The sequence below is a fragment of the Piliocolobus tephrosceles genome, chromosome 8 (assembly GCF_002776525.5).
Source record: "Piliocolobus tephrosceles isolate RC106 chromosome 8, ASM277652v3, whole genome shotgun sequence".
NCBI classification, from domain to species: domain Eukaryota; kingdom Metazoa; phylum Chordata; class Mammalia; order Primates; family Cercopithecidae; genus Piliocolobus; species Piliocolobus tephrosceles.
In genome coordinates, this window is record NC_045441.1 from 146,878,397 (window position 1) to 146,901,122 (window position 22,726).

Here is a 22,726-nt window from a genome sequence, read left to right on the forward strand (position 1 = left end):
AGGGTGTGTTCTGAGAAATTCAGGCCATCCTCCTGAGTCCTAGCACCCTAGCAGGTGCAACAGAAATGTGAGATTTCTGAACACATGTCAACTGGGACTTGACTCCCAATCTTGCCCCGGCCAGGCTCCATGCCTTGTACCAGCTGAATGAGGTGACATGATCACTCTCAATTCTGTTGCAGCCAGAACACTTGTATAGCACTGGAAATATGAAACCTTCACATCTTGATTTGCCACCACCATTATCATAGAAGACCACTCAACTCTCAGGGCACAGAGTTACCTTTGACGTTTCAAGGGCTTTCAAAAGATGATTAAGTTTCTTCCGAGGAGCAGAGAGCAAGCACTCGCGATTCTTTGGATGAGTCAGCAGATACTCAATGTAGACCAAAGCCAATTCAGGTTTGATTGGGCGTGTGTCATGGATCTGCACCCTACGTTTAGAAGCTGTGTTGCTCTGAAAGAAGAGAGAGAGAGACTGATAATGAAAACACATGTCCCTAGAAAAGCATATCACTTCTAATACACAGTTATCCTCACTCACCTAATTTTAAAGCAGCATGATGTAAACCTACCTTGGCCTGGGCATGCTCTGTGGGCAGCCAGTGGTCCACAAGCTCCAGAATGTGCCCCACTTGCCCCCAGGAGCAGAGGCAATCCAACAAAGTGCAGTAGCTCTTGTCCACAGCGCCCTCCTCCTGGCTTCTCAGTGTGGAAATCACACCACAGCTGACAAGGTCAGATGGAAAATCAGGTCGAGTATTTCAACAGAAACTCCTCCACTTTGTCAAAAGGGGAGGAAAACCAAGAAGCTAAAATCTGACGGTGCATAAGCCCTTGTTATTATATTAGCATTTTCATGCTCTCCAAGGCGGGAATAAATACAGTTTCCCACAATTGCTGCACAGCTGCATCCCACCACAAGACCTGAGACCAGCTCTGGACGCTGAAGGAGCAGGGCACAGCAGCCACACAAAGCCCTCATCCTCTGTTTCTGTGCCATCTGTCACATTCTAGAGCAAGAGTTTCTACTTTTGAAGAACAATTTTTGTTTAGCATCAAAATACTCCTTTTTCTTCCATAAATGTGAATAAAACATAATTTTTACTGAGATAATCACCAACATTGTAGAGCTCTAATAAAAAATATTATGTGAGACACAAAAGCAAGCCACAAATGTAATTAAAAATGTTCTAGTACCCACATTTTAAAACACAAAGAAAAACAGGTGAAACTAATTTCAATAACATAATCTTACGTAATCCAATCTACCCAAAATCATTTTAACATGTAATCAATATTTCACACTCTTCTTTTTGCACCAAGGCTGACTCCGTGTGTATTTTGTACTCACAGCATATCTCAGCTCAGATGGCCAAAGCCCAGGTGCTCAGGGTCACATGTGACCAACGGTGGCCTTGTGCTCCAGAACCTCCCACACCAGGTGCTAAGAATAACCCCAGACTTAAAGTGGAGTAACAATTTCAGTTCCATATATAGTGTCTTCTTTCATAAGTACCAACTTAGGGCCCACTGAAAATCACATCCTGGTATTTTCCCTACCACAGGGAGAGGGAAGGGCAGAAGGAAGAAGCCACAATGAGCTAAAAGCTAAATGTTTTGGTCTGCTGACATGAATTAATAACTCAGCACAGCCATGGATAGGATTGCTACTTCACTACCGCACCGAAGAACAGAGCAAATACCTGAATGGAGGGACAGCAGAGGCCGGCATAAAGGACATTAGCATGAATAAAGGGATCTTGCAGCGATCATCCTAAGAGCAAAAGGAGAAAAACAAACCAAAGCACATGTGAACACTATAAATTCTGAAAGTGTCTCTACATAAACTCCTAATAACATACTATCAAAGCTGCTCAAGAAGAACCCTGGTAGTTCTTTCCATGTTCAAAGGGAAGACTTACACCAGCCTCACATTTGAGGGGCAGAGAAAATTACTTGATAAGTGTTACAAAAGTTTTATATAACATTTTACTACTTTGCAAATATTTATTAAGCACTTGCTATGTACCCAGTGCCAATCTAGACCCTGGGAATATGCCAGTAAGCAGGATAAAGAAAATCACATGCTGTCACGAATTGAATCTACTTTAAAAAACAACACTGATGAAACAAACAGACAAAAAAATCAACTCTATGCACTTGGTATCCTGAACATAAATCTCAAGAGAAGGAAACTATTTAGAGAAAATGTTATAAAACAAAATCAGAGTATCTTGAGGCAGACAGTAAAGTTCAATGGAAAAATGCAGCGGGGCGTGGTCGCTCATGCCTGTAATCCCACCCCTTTGGGAGGCTGAGGTGGGAGGACTGTGTGAGGCCTTTATAGGCTACAGCAAGCATTCACTCCAGCCTGGGCAACAGGGCAAGAGTATATCTATTAAAAAAAAAAAAAGTCCAGACACACTCCCTCACCCCTGTAATCCCAGCACTCTGGGAGGCTGAGGCGGCTGGATCACCTGAGGTTAGGAGTTCGAGACCAGCCTGGCTAACATGGTGAAACCCCATCTCTACTGAAAATTCAAAATTAGCCGGGCATGGTGGCAGGCGCCTGTAATCCCAGCTACTCGGAAGGCTGGGGTAGGAGAATAGCCTGAACCCATGAGGCAGAGGTTGCAGTGAACCAAGATTGCGCCACTGCACTCCAGCCTGGGCGACAAGAGTAAGACTCCATCTCAAAAAAAAAAAAAAAAAAAGTAAGCTTTAAGGCTACTGAGCCAAATCCAGACCCAATCAGATTCTGTAGCCCAACAGCCGACATAGCACAGAGGAGAGGAGTTAAGCTCTCAGAGTCAGTTTCTTCCTCTGCAAAATGAACACAGAACTGTTGGAAGAACCGAAGTGAACTACACCACACAGAACCCCAGTACAGTACTTAGAGTGTCCTCAGTGCTTAGTAAACTGCAGCTATATTATTATTACTGAAACAATAAGTAAAAGGGGGTCCATCTACCCTTCATCAAAAACACTCAGTAAGAGATACTCTTGGCTGGGAGAATGAGGACATGGTGAATCCTAAAAAATAATAGTAATTTTCCTGAAAATATATATGAAACAGAAACAGACCAAAATCAAAATTTGATTAGTAATTAATCTGCATTCACAGTGACCCCATCCTTACCCCCAACTAACAATAAGGGAAGAAAATATCTCGTCAATGTTACAAGTATACTGATAATGATGGCCAATTCCATCGGTGTGGCTCACCCATTATCTCTTTACTTAGAGAAGGAAGCAATTTTCCCTAGTGGTGGAGAGACCTCCTACAGACATACTAAGAATGAACTGAATCCCAAGACCCTCTAACGGTTTCCAATACCCCAAGGCCACAACTGCCCTGTCTGCCAACCACCTGGTGTCCTACATGGGCCTCTGTTCATATTCTGAAATAATGCTGGCTTCTCAGCCCCAGGTCATTATTTCAGCTTAAAGTCTTTATTTATTTATTTATTTATTTTTAAGAGGCAGGGTCTCACTCTGTTGCCAGAGCTGGAGTGAGTACAGTAGTATGATCATGGTTCACTGTAGTCTCAAACTCTGGGCTCAAGCAATCCTGCCTCAGCCTCCTGCATAGCTGGGACCAAAAGGCACAGGTCATCAGGCTCAGCTAATTTTTAAATTTTTGTAGAGATGAGGTCTCACTATGTTGCCCAGGCTAGTCTCAAACTCCCAGCCTAAAGCAATCCTACTGCTTTGGCCTCGCAAAGTGCTGGGATTAGACACGTGAGCCACCACGAACAGCTAATGAGCTTTACCATTTACTGGTAAATGATGCTTGGCTGTGTCCGCACCCAAATCTCCTCCTGAATTGCAGCTCCCATAATTCCCATGTGTTATGGGAGGTACCCGGTGGTAGATCATGGAATCACAGGGGCGGTTTCTCCCATACTGTTCTTATGGTAGTGAGTCTCAAGAGATCTGATGGTTCTGTAAGGGGTTTCCCTTTCTGCTTGGCTCTCATTTTCTCTATGCCGCCATGTAAGCCATGCCTTTTGCCTTCTGTCACGATTGTGAGGCCTCCCTAGCCATACGGAACTGTGAGTCCATTAAATCTCTTTTTCTTTATAAATTACCCAGTCTCAGGTATGTCTTTATCAGCAGCATGAAAACAGACTAATACAATTTGGCAACGAATACAATTTGCTTTCATGGACAGGCCATACTTTCACGTCAGAGGCAGAATGAAGCTCAGAGCCTTGAAAGGGTTAGAAAAGCTACGTGGTCCAAAGTTACATACGTTGGCAGAAAAAGAGGCAAGAGTAACATTTAGGAAGAGAAATGTGGTTCATAAGACCAATGATCTTTCTATATTTAAACCACACTTTCTTCAGAGTTAAGAATATATTTGCATTTTTACATGTTGTTAGTCTATTTTTAAATTGAGTTTTGAAATATAAACTTCCTTCAGAAATAAAAAGTCAAGGAAGGAGACGGTCCTGCATGCAAGAGAAATCACACACAAAGAAGAGTGGTGGGGGTGGAAGGGTTAGCTAAAGGATTCAAAATTGCAGTTAGATCAGAGGAGTAAGTTCAAAAGATCTATCCTATCCTATAATATGGTGACTACAATTAATAACAATAAAATATATTCTTGAAAATCACTGAGAGCAGATTTTAAGCGTTCTCCCCACAGAAATGGTAAGTACGCGAGGTGATACTGATTGGCTCGATTTGGCCAGTCCACAATGTGCACATATTTCAAAACATCATGTTGAACACAATAAAGTATATACAATTTTTGTCAATTCAAAATAAATTTTTTTAAAAAAGAAATCACACACACAACTGTTTGCCCCAACAACACACACAACTCAAATACTTCAGGGACATATCTGCTTACTGGGTGGCTTCAGGTACCCAAGTAAAACTACCCTCAGAACTTGAATACTACTGTACCTCCATGTTCACAAAATTCTTTCTTAAACCCCTGCAAATCAAATTACATTCTGAAATAATGTCACTGACAATCGGAGGCAGAAGAATCAAGTGCTTACCCAAGACATTTCTCTGGGTGCTGAGGATATGGAAGCAGAGACACAAGGTCTCCACCCTCAAGAGGGGCGAGAGAAAGAAACTATACTGCAAGGTAAACACTAGTCCAACTCTCTCATTTTACAGGTAAGAAAACAGATGCAGGGAGGTAAACATGTTTGAGAACTTTTGCTAAATTCTAAACAAACGTAACCTTAATATACCTTGCTTACAAGCATAGTTCAATCAAGACTTACCTTAAATACTTTCAGATACTCTGGAAGCACAGAGGCAAACTTGTTAATGGTGTAAAGTTTGGCCTCTTTATTATTTTCCATACTTCTATCAATACTTTTCCAGAGAATCACAATGATTTCTAGTAAACCTGCCATGCACGCGACATCGTTTACTGACAGTGTTTTCTCCAGAACCTGAGATAAAAATAATTGTATTGTGAGATCATCTAATCATAACAACTACTAAAAGATAACAGCATCTCAGAATTAGAGCTCGAAAGCAGAAATGTAAAGAATATCAGTCTTACTTTCATGTCTTTTACTCTCTACTTTAGAATCTCCTAGGAAGGTAAACTTATTTTTAAATGCCCACCCAGGATATAAATTCCAAACTAACCCTATATCCTTTAAAGAAACAGTTTATATGAAGAAAACTCCTCTAAAAATGACAATGTATGAACTATTGTCTCCATCTAGGAACATAACACCCCATTAAAAAACATGCCTTTCCTTTCACTGTATCTTCTGCTTTATTAAAAGACATCACTTTTCACCACAAATCTCGATGCAGGGGGAGGGGAATGGTAAAGCCTACTTTCCTCCAAGGTGACTGCTACTGAAACTCAGCCGCCAAAACCCAGCCTATCATGTCACAGAAAGGACACAGTCTCTGGTTGGCCAACCCCACCCTACAGGCAGGCAGAACACAGCCTGAGAGGCTGGAATAATGACTGACTATGATCGACTACCACTAGATCACGGGCTTCTTTAGTTCGTTCTAAAATAAATAGACCTACTTACATTTTCCTGAACATATGCTGGTAGTGTGCAGTAATCACCTGAATGTTCACTTTAAACCACAAACGCACTCTAACAAATTCCTCTTCTGCCCAGAGCCAGCAGTCCCACGCTGTCAACACTGCAAGCCACACACGAGTGCATTGTGGCTGCATGCCAGTAAGCGGACATGCCCACTCACCAGCACAGACACACAGCCAGACCTGCCAACAATCCCTGCTGCAGAGGCCTGTCACGCAACTCTAATGTACACTGAGGGAAAAGCCCTGAGAGAAGAAACTCAAACTCCACCAAAACCAAGAGCAGAACCAGCTCTGAAGCTCTGAACACTGGCAGCGAGGGTGCAGTGTGCCCAGGGAGGTGGCCTGCCCAGCGGCTGTGAAGACGGAAGCGGCCCTCACTCTTGCTGAACTCTTCTCTCTATTCTACATCTATTTCCTCTATGTTTTTGGTAAGTTCCTTCTGAACAATTTCAACCCAGCATAACTGACTGAGGGGCTGGGCTGGGGGCCCATCAGGGTGTGGTGGGAGACGGAGGAGAAAGCACCGTGGGGCATGAGCAGAGCCTGGGTAAGCCATCTGCTGCCCCTGCTAGGAAGGACACAATGGGGTCAGACCCAGAAGCACTTGGCTCAGGACCAGCTGTTGGGGAGCACACCAGTACTGTGCCTCAGCACAGGGCAAACTGTTTTGTGATTTTCTTTTGAAGTCTAGTTTCTTAATATAGTGGGCATTGCAAAATGACCCCAAAATCTTACTTTAGATGTCCACAAGCATAGGAGTTTAGAAGCTTAAGATAATGCTTACAAGTAACAACTGTGTCTAAGTCTTAAACATTATTTTCTTCTAATATAATTGGTTACTTTGGATTCTGAAGAAACTGTCCCTTTAATAAATTATACTTTGAAAAATATGAGAGTACCCAGAATCCAATCCAGCTATGCTACACCCAGAGTTGAATTAAAACACACAGAGACATTTAAGGTAAAGAAAATCTGGGACAAGATGTGACTGGTAAGAATTTTTCTTCTGTATTAAGTCCTACCTGAGCTCCAAAATAAACTACAAAGGATACAAAGCAGTTCTTTCAAAAACAATATGGCCTTCCAAAATAACTTGTTTAATTAACAATACTAAAGTAACAAAGAAAAAATAGGAATATTCCTAACAAAATGGCCTGTGGGAGTGACGCCATTGATGCACATCTGCCCGGCCTGGCCCTGCTCTACTCACAGTCACGTTCTCCTTCTCCCTTCCGTCCTCCTCCTCCTCCTCCTCCTCTGGAGGCTCTCTCACTGCCCTCTGGACACAGGCATTTAAGCAATGACGAATAACGTGAATCAGCTTTGCTGAAATGTTTAGGATAAACAAGAATTAATGGATGTGTTTATTCTACAAAATTAACTATCTGATAGTGAAATTATAATCCCAATTAGTTAAAAGTACTATTTTAAGGGAAATTATTCAGAAATGCATTAAAGTATGAAGGTTATTAAATTGACAAATACTGAACTCTGTAATTTGTATTATGCTTTTGGGGGAAAACATAACAAGAAACAACAGCGCTCCCTACCTATGTTGGTGCAGGCGGTATGTTCGTGGGCGTACTGATAGAACCTTCTGGCAGCAGCGTGGTTCATCTGCACCAGGGTGACACAGCGCTCGCACCAGACCTCCTCCGGCTGATTTACAGGCAGGAAAGAATTAAAGATGAGGCTCACCAGGCGCCGAGACACAGGTCGAGAATCAGTTTCCAGACGAACCAGAATGTGCTCCATAGGGCATATTTTCCAAAACTGTGCAAAAAGCACATAAGCAGAAGGAAATAATCAATTGTGCCTGTAACCCTGGAAACAGCTTTAAAAAATTTTCAAGCATAACCAAAAAAGGAAATATTTTTATATTCAAGAAAATTCACTTCAAATGACTATACCAGAATCTGTGACTTTCTGTAGAGAAATTAGAATAAATAAATCTGTATTTTAAAAGGTACTGTTAAATAAGGCACCCAAGTATAAGGTTGCTGAGAGGCTTAATTAAAATTACTTGACACCATGATTAACACACAGGAAACTCTCCAATGATAGCTACGATTGTCAACTAATATTTTTTTAATTTCTTAAAGTACCTGAACTTTTGGCCCATTAATGTGAAAAGTGAGTAAAAACATATATAACGTTTTTGACGTGGACACTCTACCTCCTATCTAAGAGGCAGAGGCATCACTCCTGAACTCCGGGGGCTGCCTGTCCCACCCAGTGACCCCTTCTCGGACATAAGCCTGCCCAGATCATCATGGACCCCCACAGCCTAGTCTCATCTCCCCCAACCCATCTCACACGCAGCATCCAGACAACCGGCAAAAATCAGAACTGATCATAGTGATAGCGTCCCTCTTCTCAAAAGCACCCAAAGCACCTACAGAAAGCAAGCACCAATCGTCTGCACAAGAAATTCACGACAAAGAAAAATGCAAAACAAGACAAAGCAAAATGGAATGGCACCACATCAAGCCCTGCCTCGGGCTCCTCACCTGCATGGTGGGGAAAATCCTCGACCTTGCATTTTTCTCAAGGACCTTGCTCCAAGGACCAATCCTTCTTTCCAGTATTTTCAATTGGATCTGTCTTCTTCACATCATCCCAACTCTTAGAACAAAAACCCACGCACAAAACTCAACCTGAGGTTCCCATCTCCTGGATGCCACCTTCCCTATCCCTTGTCAGTCGACCTGCTCCAAAGCGTGCCTGCATCCCACCTCCAGCTCCAGACCCCATCTCCCAACTTCATCGACACTGCAGTCCACCCTCACTGAAGTTGTTCTTGCCAAGGTCATGATCTCATACGGCAAATTCAAATAGACATACGTACGCCCTCAACTCAGACAAAATCTGCAGCATCCAACACTGTTATTACTACCTCCTGAAGCTCCCCGGGATACTTCCACTCAGGCACTTCTTGGGATTTCTGAAAAAGTTACTGTAGTAAAGACAATAATCCCAAATTCCACACTGGGCGGTTTACTCACATTCTAGCATTGGAAAGACAGAGCATTACCCCGCACAGGACAGCGGAAAGGGCCAAGGTTCCCAGCTCCCACCTACAGCCACAGGGACAAGAATCTTCTGCCAAACCTGACTGAAGTCTTGGAAATTAAGGGACTGGAGACTTCTTACCTAAGGGTGAGAGGTTGTCCTGTCACGGTTTAAGAGAACAAGAAAGAGAAAAATACTAGGACTCATATTCTGGCCAGTGAACAACTCTGTCCACCTCCATTCTGAACCCCTTCTGCCCGTCCCAACACATGAAAGCCTCCTGGCCACAGGCTCCAGCCCCAACAGGTGGTTACTTCTAAGAGCGAGGCATCAAGCCCTGAACACTGCACCAGCGGGAAACACCAGCAGGCCTGCAGGTGACAGTGCTGTCGGCAACCAACCTTTCTGGAAATGCCTGAGGATGTCAAGCACGGAACCAAGTGCCTGAGCCACTATTTACTGTATTTTTGCAACCACCCCCAGCATAGATATTAGTATTCCCACTTAACAGGTAAGAAGCAGGCTTAGAGCAATTAAGCACAAGATCATGGTACTTTCATCTAGTCTGCCACGCTGCCTTTCAACATCACACAAAAACACGGATCAGAGCTGCACAGCCCACACACTGCTGTAGAAATAGAAGTAGACTCATTGGCTGGGCACAGTGGCTCCTGCCTGTAGTCCCAGCAACTCAGGAGACCAAGGCAGGAGGATCGCTTGAGGCCAGGAGTTTGAGGCCACCCTGGGCAACACAGTGAGACCCTGTCTCAAAAAAAAAAAAAAAAAAAAAAAAAAATTAAAAAGAGGACAATGCATTGAAGGGAGAGTGTTGACACCTCCTGGCCCACTGGGCTCAGCCCAGCAGCCCAGGCCTACAACAGCTAACAAAGGAAACAAAGAGAAGGTATAACTCTCACTCCTTCTAGAGCTGCATGTACAGACCCTCCACTGGGCCAGCGCGCCCATTACTGAGTTGTGCACGCCAGGCCCGGCAGCCTGATCTCATGCTGCCAGGTCATTCCTGCCCATAGACCATGCCCTCCAGTCAGCTCCAACAGCTGTCCTCTGGCCAGTCAGACTGCCTCTTGTACACATGTCATTCTGTAACCTTAACTTTCAAGGGAAATTAGCTTGCATGCCCGTCACAAACCTTTCCAGAGACCTCACAACCAAATGGCTCTCTGCCTTGCACTTGCAGAGATAAGGACTAAAATGCAAACATGGTTGATGCCTTCTTTCTCTGCTCTGACACCCAAACTCCCTGGTGGACCAGAGACCCTGTGTCCATCTGCCTTCCTTACCTACTACAGTTTTTTGTTTTGTTTTACTGAAGAGTTATTCTTTTATTGTTTATAAAATAATGGTACAGTGGTTTTTAAGTGCTTATCTTTTAGAGATACATTCTAAAACACAAAGAAAACAATATGATGTCTGGAATTTAGTTCAACATAGTCTGGCAGTGTGCCTGGATACAGTTTAGATAAAGCAAGACTGGACACAGCAATAATTGTTAAAGCTGGGTGATGGGTATGTCTAATTCACTGTATTAGTCTCTCTGCTTTTAGATATGTTTGAAAATTCAAAATAAAAAATTAAAACAAAAAAATTTAAAATATTCACAAAAAGTTGTTTTTCTCCAATAATTGCCTTAAAGTCTATTTTGTTTTCTGGACTTTTTGGTCCAACTTTTATTTTAAGTTCAGGGGTACACATGTAGGATGTGCAGGTCTGTTAAATTTGTAAACGTGTGCCATGGTAGTTTGCTGCACAGATCATCCCATTACCTACATATCAAACCCAGCATCCATTAGTGATTATTCCTGATGCTCTCCCTCCTCCTATCCTCCACCCTCCAACAGGCCCCAGTATGTGTTGTTAGCCACCATGTGTCCATGTGTTCTCATCATTTAGCTCTCACTTACAAGTGAGAACATGTGGTATTTGATTTTCTGTTGCTGCATTAGTTTGCTGAGGATAATAGCTTCCAGCTCCATCCATTCCCTGCAAAGAACATGATCTCGTTCCTTTTTATGGTGGTATAATACTCCATAGTATATATGTACCACATTTTCTTTATCCAGTCTATCATTGAAGGGCATTTAGATTGGTTCCACGTCTTTGCCATTGTGAATAGTGCTGCAATGAACATAGGCAAACACATATCTTTATAATAAAATGATTTCTATTCCTTTAGGTACATACCCAGTAATGGGACTGCTGGGTCAGACGGTATTTCTGCCTCTAGGTCTTTGAGGAATCGCCACACTGTCTTCCACAATGGCTGAACTAATTTACACTCCCACCAACAGTGTAAAAGCACAGAACTACAGTTTTAACAGGCTGTTTCAAAAACGCCATCAAAATTGAAGCCAGTATTTTTATTAAAATTGACATGCTTGGCCAGGTGCAGTGGCTCACGCCTATAATCCCAGCACTTTGGGAGGCCAAGGCAGATGGATCACCTGAGGTCAGGAGTTTGAGACCAGCCTGGCCAACATGGTGAAACCTCATCTCTACTAAAATTTAAAAAAAAATCGCCAGGCATGGTGGCACATGCCTGTAGTCCCAGCTACTCAGAAGGCTGAGTCAGGAGAATCACTTGAACCTGGGAGGCAGAGGTTGCAGTAAGGCAAGATTGTGTCACTGCACCCCAACCTGGGTGACAGAGCGAGACTCTGTCTCAAAAAAAAAAAAAAAAATTGACATGCCTACTCTATATTTTTTTAAGAGATAAGGTCCCAAGCTGGTCTCACGCTTCTGAGCTTAAGTGATCCTCCTACCTCAGCCTCTCAAAGTGCTAGGATTATAGGCATGAGCCACCACACATGGCTATTACTCTAAAATTTATATGAAATGCAAAGGACCTAAAGTAGCCAAAGAATTTTGAAAGAACAACAACAAAGCTTGAGAATGTACACTGCAAGACTTACTGTAAGATCCACACAGAACAAATGGATCAACAGAACAGGACAGAGTACAGAAAAGGACCACACATATGGTCGATGATTTTCAACAAAAGCATCAAAGTAACTCAACTGGATATGACATTGGGTGTTAATACTACATTGGTCACTCAAAATATCCTTTGTTTTCTTCTAACATAAAAAATTCACAGATCAAAATTCACAACACACAAAGTAATAGGTACTAAATGCAGTGACAAGATCCCCATCATCGGCTGGGCACGGTGGCTCACACCTGTAATCCCAGCACTTTGGGAGGCCAAGGTGGGCAGATTGCTTGAGCCCAGGAGTTTGAGACCAGCCTGGGCAACATGGGGAAACACCATCTAGAAAAATCAGCCAGATACGGCAGCCACTCCTGCAGTCCCAGACCCGGCGGCCACTCCTGCAGTTCCAGTCGCTTGGGAGGCTGAGGAGGGATGATGACTTGAGGTTGCAGTGAACCAAGATCACACCACTGCACTCTAGCCTGGGCATCAGAGTGGGACCCTGTCTCCCCCTCACCTCTTCACCCCAAGCAACTGGCACTAAATTCTTGTTCTCTTCAAACGATATTTTACCCATATCTGAGCAATATTTACACACACATTTGTCTCCATTTTATTCAGCTGGTAGCACACCAGAACCACATCTACACTATGCTTTTATACTTCTATATCTTAGAGGCCTTTCCAAGGAAGCCCCACAAAAAGTTCCTCCTTGTTCTTTTCATGGCCACATAGCACCACCTCTCTGAAGAATATACAAATCTGTCTGGCTGACCCTGCACTCTGGCATGTCAGGCTGTTTCTGGATCCTGTGCCATAACAGAACAGCACTCAGTAAATTTCTGAGAACTACTGTGGGGAGAAAGAAAGCTCACAATGGTACCAAAATAATAATGAAGTCAAGAACATTATAAGCAACATTCTTAGCCAAAAGCCAAAAGCAGAATAGAACTAGAGCTGAAAGAGAATAATCACGTCAGTAGTTTATAAAACGTCAAAACGCACATCTCTCATAAAGTGGGTGTCTCCCTCCTTCATTCTGTGTGGGGGTGGGGGACGGGGGCGGGGGGCGGGGGCGGGGGGCGGCTCATACTCGACACTGTCCAGAAGTGCTCACCGGGTGCCAAGTACCCAAATACTACACCAAATATCTCAGTGAAAACCTTCACACATGAGAAAAATAGAATGGAAGGCAGGGGGTGCTTACATTCATGTCTTTCAAAAAGAAAACACATTGATAATATTCCTAGAATCTTCGATGAAAAACACAAAACAACATTTGATGACAGAGATAACTGGTCAAATAATATCAGCTATCAGTTTAAAATGTGGAATTAAAACTACTTTCTTTCTGTTTGATGAACGCAAACCCCTATTTCATGTCTTAGGTAAAAAAGCTCTATTCATCGTACCTTAGCAGCCCTCACAGCTTTGATCTTCAACAGCATGTCCACAAAAGCCACCCTCACTTTCTCCGAATTGTCGTGGAGACTGTATCTGAGAGTTGGCAGGAGCTGCTCTAACAATGGGTGGCTCAGTTTGTTGTCCAAAATCATTGGCAGACACTGCAACACAGAGAAAGATAAACAGTTCAAAATCAGAGCAGGCCAATGAAAGGTTCAGGCAGAAAAACTTCGTTAAAGAAAACGTTCGGTTCCATCTTTATAGAACTACTAGTGAAATAAATATACCTACGGAAAATAACACTTTTTCGAGAACTATTTCATATACAAGGCATACTTTTAATGAACTAGTATAGGTCCAACCACCGCTATTTGGTCCATTCATTGTTTTGTTCAAATAAGATTAAAACAATTATAAAAGAAATCTTTAATGCTCTCTCTTAGCTAAATTTTAGAGGATTTTTCAGTTGAAAGAAACACAGAATAACTACTGGTCATGTGGTCTCCAAAGGCACCAAGTCCAAGAACTCTGCATTTCCTGACTCGATACTGCATGAGGACTGGAGGGAACAGAGCCAGTGTGTGTGACTCAAACACACTCTCAGCTGACTACAGCGCCCATGTAGCAGGTGGTGCTCCTCCACAGGCCAAGGCTCAGCCTGGGCCCCCAAGCTCCAGCACTGCTTAAGCTCTACGGCCTTCTCCATCTAGTTTCAGAAGAAACTATATATACATATATATATATATATATATATATATATATATATTTTTTTTTTTTTTTTGAGACAGAGTCTCACTCTGTTGCCCAGGCTAGAGTGCAGGGGCACGATCTCGGCTCACTGCAACCTCCCTCTGCCTCCCGGGTTCACGCCATTCTCCTGCCTCAGCCTCTGGAGTAGCTGGGACTACAGGCACCTGCCACCACGCCTGGCTAATTTTTATATTTTTAGTAGAGATGGGGTTTCATCTTGTCAGCCAGGATGGTCTCGATCTCCTGACTTCGTGATCCACCCGCCTCGGTCTCCCAAAGAGCTGGGATTATAGGCATGAGCCACTGCACCTGGCCACATATATTTGAACGATGATAATTTTTTCAAAAAATTTCAAATATATACAGCTCTTCTTCCAAAGCACTAAAGGGCAGTCTGATTTGAATCATCTGCTCTGTGTCCACAGCCACCCCTTGATCCTGCCCGCACACTGGACACCGGCCACCGGCCACCACCTACCTTGCCAGTTGCCCCCCCCATCCCACAGCCCCTGTAGCCCCGCCTACAACACTGTGTTCTCCTAATTCTCCTTCAGCTTTTCTGGTCTTTCTTCTGTAGATTCTCTGCTGACTCTTCCTCTACTCCAGAGCCCACCCATCCCTCCTCACAGATGACTCATCTAGGCCTGGGAGGTATCTCAGAGTGGCCCTGCAAGGGTTTCCTCAGGGGCATGAAAGCACCAGACTGTGCTCAGAAGGTCAGGACCGAGAGAAGACTGGCCAGGGAGCTGTGGCCACTTTGGGTGACAGCAACAGGAAGGAGCAGGTGAACCTCAGAGAACTCCAGGAAGGGAAAGACAGGACTTGGGTGAAGGAGGAAGAAGCAAGAAGAGCACGCAAGTGAGTGACTCAGCAGATGACATCACCACTTCAAGGAGAAAAAGAGGAGCAAGGGGGAGAGAGGAAAACAAAGAAAACTCTTGGATGGCAGCAGGTTTGGACAAGACGGTAATGACTCAGCAGTGGAGACAGGATGGTTGCTGTAACATGCTGCCAAGGCCCCGTCAGAAATGAGGCACTCACCCCAGCTGTCCCGGGGCCGCTGAGCCGCCCTCACCGTCAGCCTGCGTGGGGACGGCCTCCTGAAGAAAACACCTTCCTCCTGGGCAGCCAGTGTGCAACGGTGGATCAGCATGGGCCCAGCCTGAAGGGCTCTGCCGGCTCCAGTGTGTAACGGTGGATCAGCATGGGCCCAGCCTGAAGGGCTCTGCCAACTCCACTGTGCAACAGTGGATCAGCATGGGCCCAGCCTGAAGGGCTCTGTCGGCTCCAGAGCTGCCTGTGGGTCTGCACGAGGCTTTCCCAGGCTGTGTCGTGGCTTAATGTCCCCTCCCCTCCAGAGGTGTGCACCCCAGGAGCACTTCCTAATCTGCAAGCTGTGGATAATCTTAATCGCAGAGCTAGCTGTTGGTCACCTGAGCAGAGCTCTCAAGAAGACGCTTGTCTGCAAACTGGGACCAGCTGCGTGCAAACTGCAGTCAGATCAAGGTTGGAAACCAGATCACCAGGGTGAGCCCATCACAGTGCAAGAAGCACATGGGTCCCTGACTCCTCAGCCAACACTTAAAGAATAAGAGCATCCAACCACAGACAAAGAGGAAGAAGAGGGACTGACGTTTCACAACAACTTCCAGAAGGACAAGCGGATGGTGTGGGGATGAATTCTGCTCAGAGATCAAAAAAGCCTAGTGAAGCGTCATGTGAAACTAACCTTGGCTAGAAATGCTGTACTGGAGTGGTGGACATAGAAGATGCTCTATAGTGGACTGGGGAATGGCAGGAAACGGAGGTAGACTATTCAGGTGATCACTAAACTAAGACTCTTTTGAGAGTAAGAAACTTGTTCCTAACAATTACTGCAGAGCAATAGGCATGAGCCCAAAAGTCTGATCACTCCACAAACACAGACATGCTCCTCAGAATATCCTTCTGCAATGAGGAGAGATGGGGGAGCCTCTGCCTCAGATGGAGATGTGAACATGCTTAGAAACCTATAGGAAGGATACTGCTGAGAGGGAGAGGTTGAACATGCAGACAAAAAAAAATTTTTTTCTGAGACAAGGTCTGGCTCTATCACCCAACTGGAGTGCAGCGGCACAATCTTGCTCACCGCAAGCTCTGCTTCCCAGGCTCAAGCCATCCTCCCACCTCAGCCTCCCAAGTAGCTGGGACTACAGGTGCATACCACCATGCCCCGCTAATTTTTTTTGTACTTTTTGTAGAGACCAGGTTTCACCACTCTGCTCAGGCTGGTCTTGAGCTCATGAAACTCAAGCAATCCACCCGTCTTGGCCTCCCAACATGCTGGGATTACAGGTGTGAGCCACTGCACCTAGTCCAGAAAACTTTTCAAATAGAGAAAATAAGCAAGCAGGTTCCTGAGAAGTGGGGAGGAAGATCCACAGGAGCCCCCACAGGGCCATGGCCGTGAGGCCCAAGAGCCGCTCTGAAAATGTCTGTTTTGCACATGAGGGACAAGGAAGTCACCTGCTGTGCTCAGGGGAGTCAGAGCTTCTAAACAGTTGATTCCAGTAGCGGGAAAGTGAGATCAGCTCTTCTTAGGCCATCTCACAGGCCCTCAAGAAAGTCTCTGAACCGGCCTCTCTGAGCGCTTTACAGATTTACAGACCCTCTCTCGGAGAGCGTTTGTTATTGCAGCCTGGGTAGCTCCTCCCTCTGGTTCATTTCACATTTTCCCACCAAAGCCAGGGGAGAAAAGATCAGTGGCCACCCCAGTACCATCCAGCATATACACATTACAGTTTCTACAAACCTAAGGCAGTTCAGGTTGCTTAGAAAATAATATGTGAGTTTCTCTTGCAAGGTTTGAGCTACGATCGGTGTTGGTGATAGGTGGGAGATACTAAAAAATTACTTCAGTGAATCCAGATATATTCTATGTACCAGATTCTATGCAAAATATATTTCTCCAAGACATCACATAAAGAGACAAAAGAGAATAAATTCAACAGTACTGGGACCCCCTCTCCCCTTACACTAAAAACAACTATTAGTTCAAGTAGTCATTTTTTGTAGAAAACACTTTTAATTTGGTTTTCAAAAAGCTTACTCTGGATATATGACAAGTCAAAAATGTTATCTCTGTGGAGTAGGATTACAGGTATTATTTTAATCTTCTTCTTTTTCTGTTTTTCTAATTATTCCACAATAAATAAACATTACTTACATAATTTTAAAAATCTTACCTTAAAGACAGAACAACGAACATCAGCTGAGCTCGTGTCAAATGCCAGTTCCCCAGTCACCTTCTTCAGGAGGTCAATAAGGATGGTCGGGGGCATCATTTCCCAGTACTTAGAAGTTATTTTACAAACACCAAGGATCCCTGTGGAACGGACCATCGGATAAGGATCTTCTAAAAGGCTCTATAAGTAGGAGGGGAGAAAGGCTTAAAAACCTTGACTTAATTCCTGAAATCAACATCTGCTTCACACATGAGCACTTCAGGGATTCGTAACTTAGAGAAACTTTGAGCATAGAAACACTGGACACATATGGATTCCTAGACCTGAGATTACTTGCTATCACTTCTAAAGCAGAGTATTTAAGATCAAGCCAGAAACATGTGGTGCCTTATTTGCCACATCCCCTGACAGCAGTGCCTCAAAACCAGCTCTGTCATCCAGTGAGATCTGCACACTCAGCCGAGCATGGCAGGCGTTCAGATTAGGCATGGCCCATGTACACCACGCTTTTGAATTCTAAAATGCTGTAATGCATTTTAGAGCCAGGAATAAAATAATTCTACCTGTAATGAACTAATCCAGGCCATGATCGTCAGCGGTACTAAAAATTCAAAAGGAGACACTGAGGCAATAAGTACCCCGATGGGAGTATTCGACATCACCAGGGAAATAATCTCATGAAACAAAATCCCAAATACATGATTCGGATCAACTCTCTCATTTAACCACCAATTTATAGGAAACACAAAGCGCAGAGGGACACACTAATGGCATCACAGGAAGGGGTTCTATAAAATCCAGACTGCTGGGAACGTCATAGAATAATTTGGTTTCTTCAATGACAACAAAACTAGCAAGTTTTAAGAAAACAAAACACAGAAAGATTATAGCAAGAGAGCTCGTGGTCCAGGAGACTTAAGCAACATGTCAGTTAGTCACAGCACGTGGGCCTTAGTTAGAGAAACATTCAAACAAAATGAGAAAATGGCAGCAACGAAAGGGTACCCAAAGACACTAAGGAATTATCGTTAATTTATCTTTAGCTGTGATCATGGCATGATTTAAAAAAAAAAAAAAGATTATCTTTTACCAATACCTTCTGACCCATTTAGAGCTGAAATTATATGATGTCCCAAATATGTTTCAAGACAGGGGAAGAAGAAATCGGATTGCGATTAGTCAGCAATGAGTAAAACTGTGTTGTGGGCACACAGGGGTTATTACTCCAGCCTCTTTTTTATTATGCATGACATTTTCTATTAGGAACGTTGAAAAACACAACAGACTCTTACTACTTTCATTAGAAAAAAAAGACTTCAAGTTAATATTAAGCATTTACCCCATCTCCTCCCCCAAATTTAACCAAAATGATCAATTTCTATTAGCAATAACAGAAACAAAAAGACTGAGGAATTTCTGTAAGAAACGGAATAAGGGACAGACTCATGGAGAAAAGAGCAGGTAAGGGTGCTCTAAAGACAGGAGGTTGTGACCTCAGAGAGCTCACATCAGCCCCGAACCCAGAGCCCAGGTTACAGAAAAAAGAGTTCGTGACAAGGGCGGCAAACAACCCCTGGTGAGGCACACGGGCCAGCAGGAGTTCAGGAGCCAGGATGTGCCCCCAGGATAAAGTCTTAAAAATGGTTTCTAAACCAAGTGTGTCATCTGCCAGGAAGAGTTTCTGAAAGAGATACTGGGCAACAGACAAAGAAGAACAAAAAAAAAGAACCAGCAATAACTCTAAGCTTACCTCCAGAAAGGCCGAAGAAGGAAAAGCAAAGCCACCCAGAAGGAAAGGGCCCTTTGTACTTGGGTACCGAGGGGTCACCTGCCTGCCTGCTCTTCCTCCACAGAAACTAAGCGAAGCCCACCTGCTGTTGCACTCAGCCCATTTAGCAAACCTGAGACACAACCCTACACAACTGGAGAAGAACCCTTGCTAACTACCTTACCAACCCAATCCTTTATCCAAACTTAAGAACGGACAAGATGACCAGTCTTTTAAGTCTTTAAGAAAAGATGACCAGTCTTTTAAGAAAAAGCAAACAGGAAGAAAAAAAGATGATTAAAAAAAAAAAACAGAAAAGAACTTTAGGAATCTGAGGGCCTGTTCTTGGGATTCAGAAGTTTTTACACATTTTTTTGTCTATGAATTACTTTCAATAATAATCTTTAAAAATAATAAAAATATATTCTGGACAATCACCTTACAACCACATCTTCTCCGGGCTCAGTGTCCAGACCTGTTTGCAATTACACCGTCACCAGATAAGCACTCAAAATGATAGCACATGACTTGCAATGCTGTTTCTGTCACATCTCTTCATTTAAAAACATTCAAAGAGTCCTTTTCTTTTTTGAAACAGGGTCTTGCTCTGTCACCTAGGCTGGAGTATAGTGGTGCAATCTCAGCTCACTGCAGCCTTGACCTTCCAGCCTCAAGCAATCCTCCCATCTCAGCCTCCCGAGTAGCTGAGACTATAGGCATGCACCACAGTGCCCAGCTGATTTTTTTTTTTTTTAATTGGTAGAGATGGGGTTTCACCATGTTGCCCAGGATTGCTCAAGCAATCCTTCCTCGGCCTCTGAAAGTGTTGGGATTACAGGCATGAGACACTGCACCTAGGCCCTTTTTTATTTAAAAAAAAAAAAAACGTTCGCCATATTACTCAGGTTTAAGAAATACCAATAGAGCAAAAAGCATGAGAGAACAGTTAAGGTACACAGAGGATACGTGAAATAACCACTGCTCTTACTTATTTATCAGATCACCTCCTTTGTCCCCTCATGAAAGAGCCTAATTTCCATCTAAAGGTTGAGTTAAAGCCTCAAGAGGTGCAGCACCAGGGACAGGAGCTCTCAGCCAGCTTTGGCGAACAATGCCGCAGGCCAGACCCAGCTGGTACCTGCTCCTACACAGCCCACAGTGCTAAGAATGGTTCATATTTCTTAATGGTCGGAAAAAATGAACAAATTATCATTTTATGGCATGTGAAAATTACATGAGATTAAAATTTTGTTTTCCACAGTTTTTTTCTTTTTTTTAAAATAAGAGTCAGGGTCTGGCTCTATCGCCCAGGCTGGAGTGCGGTAGTAGTGATCTTCCCGTTTGAGGCAGCAGTGAGTGACGATCACACCACTGGACTCCAGCCTGGGAGACAGAGCACAACTCTGTCTCTAAAACTAAAATAAAACTTGAAAATGAGGAATCTTAAAAAAAATTGTAAATATACATAATGTACACAGCAAAATACTAATGACTTCATTTAGGGATGTGTGTGTGTGCATGAAGAAGTATACAGATATTTATTACACTTTTTTTTCTTTTTTTTTTGAGACAGGGTCTCACTCTGTCGCCCAGGCTAGGGTGTAGCTGTGTGATCATGGCTCCCTGTAGACTTGACCTCCTGGGCTGAAGCCTCCCAAATAGCTGGGACCACAGGTGTGTGCCACCACACTGGGCTGTTTTGTTGTCGTTGTTGTTTGTAACTTTTTGTAGAGACGAGGTCTCACTCTGTTGCCCAGGCTGGTCTCAAATTCCTGGCCTCAAATAGTCCTCCCACCTCACCCTCCCACAGTGTTGGGATTACAGGTGTGAGCCACTGTGCAGGCCGATTACACTATTACTTCAACTTTCTGCATGTCAGGTTTTCCGTAAGTTAGAAAAGAAAAACAAAAGGGAGCATTTCAGAAGCACCACAGGCGACAGCATTACAATAGCACTTTGCTGTCATTGTTTCCTAAAACTTTACTACTTAGGACAGTAGATAATATGCACTGCTTAAGTAAGCTCTGTTAGGAAATACAGACTAAGTAGATGAAAAGAATCCACAATACTCCTCGGAAATAAATGCCGCATCTTAACATCCTAACACCTCATCTGAAAAGTCAGCTGCCACAGGCATTATTTGTAGGCTTGCCCTGAAATATAACCAGTGTTTGCTCACTATGCTACCCAACACCTTTATGAGAGGCAGTGTCACAACCGCACTTCCAGAGAAAGACACAGAGAAGGTGAGTGGCCCAAAGCCACATTCCTATTAAGGGAGAGTGGTGGAATCTGACCCCAGAGAGCAGGGGGTTGACACCAGAGCATGTGCTTTACCCACTGTATGACGCCATCTCTCCACTGGGGAGACAACAGGCGCATGCACAAAATGGTTACAACCACACGTAGTAATAAGTAATTAAACGTCCCCAAAGTAGAAAAAGACACCACGGGTCCACGCTGTTGCAGAAGGCCCCAGGGAGAAGCGGCATCTCTCTGAAGCATAGTCCAGGTTTAGAAACCATGTCATGTGGGAGCAGAGCTCTGGCTGTTACAGGGGAGGTGGGGACACACACAAGCAGTACATGCCACAGCCTAGACAAAGCTGGTATCTGTAAGAAGCTTGACCACCGGAAGTACGTACATAGAGCTCTTCAAACTGTTTCTGAATCTCACTGTCCATTTCAATAGCGTGAAGGTTTGGATCCCTAATAGGAAATGCTTCAACAAACAACAATGCAGCATTTGATCGAACTTCAGAGTTTCTGGCCTATAATAATAAAAGAAGAGTATCTCAGAATCCCAAAGAGTTAACATGCGAAGGCTTAAGTACCGTGTTCCCAAAGTAACAATTTAATTATCTTGATACAGATTTATTTTCAAATTACAGACAATCATAACATTTAAATTGACCAAACATTACTCAGTTCAACGTCAACAGATACTATGAAAAGATCAAGCTTCTTCACTTCAGAGCCCACTTCATGTCACTAAGTGGTCACCCCACATCCTCACTAAAGATACCAGGTTGTCTGCACTAAAAGTCATTGTGTGTTTGTTAGATCTCAAGGACTCGGACAGCCCAGGACAGCACGGCAGACCACCCACAGCCTAAGCTGGTTTGCTTTACGGCATGTCTCTAATCTCCTTCCCTAAACATGGTTACTTAAAAATAACTGTGCAGTTAGCACTAAACCAATCCAGGTTTCCAGTTAAATGAAACCAAGAAATGCTTTTAATAAAAGAAAAAAACATTTGTTCAAAAATTTCACAAAGCATTCAGTCTCCAGCTTTATCTTTACTATTTTATTGTAATTTTAAATTACAGTTTGCTAAGTTCAAAAGCACAAGTAATACATTCTAAACACGGACAAGCTATTTAAAATGTATACCTTTAATCCTCTCCAAAGGATGGGTTTATATAATCTATAAAGCATCTCCTCCACGCCCTGCCGAACTTTCTTTTGATGGTGAAAGTAACTCAGAACCTAAGGACCAAAAAAAAGGAAAAGGAAAGCATTAACAGAAAAATATATTAATTAAATTAAATTAAATTAAATGGCATTTGG

At 43.5% G+C, this 22,726-nt stretch overlaps 1 protein-coding gene across 4 annotated transcripts in view; it reads right to left on the reverse strand.

Annotated features, from left to right (window-relative positions):
- The window catches only part of NCAPG2 (non-SMC condensin II complex subunit G2), a 63,219-nt gene that overhangs the window by 15,208 nt on the left and 25,285 nt on the right, over positions 1-22,726 (reverse strand). For all 4 annotated transcript variants that reach the window (XM_026451507.1, XM_026451508.1, XM_026451509.1 and 1 more), the window contains 10 exons: positions 22,550-22,645; positions 21,802-21,927; positions 17,390-17,569; positions 13,424-13,576; positions 7,600-7,822; positions 7,260-7,375; positions 5,250-5,423; positions 1,707-1,777; positions 576-729; positions 284-457 (listed from right to left, as the gene is read on the reverse strand). In XM_026451507.1, coding sequence (XP_026307292.1) covers positions 284-457; positions 576-729; positions 1,707-1,777; positions 5,250-5,423; positions 7,260-7,375; positions 7,600-7,822; positions 13,424-13,576; positions 17,390-17,569; positions 21,802-21,927; positions 22,550-22,645 — 1,467 coding nt within the window. The remainder of the gene's footprint in view (positions 1-283; positions 458-575; positions 730-1,706; positions 1,778-5,249; positions 5,424-7,259; positions 7,376-7,599; positions 7,823-13,423; positions 13,577-17,389; positions 17,570-21,801; positions 21,928-22,549; positions 22,646-22,726) is intronic.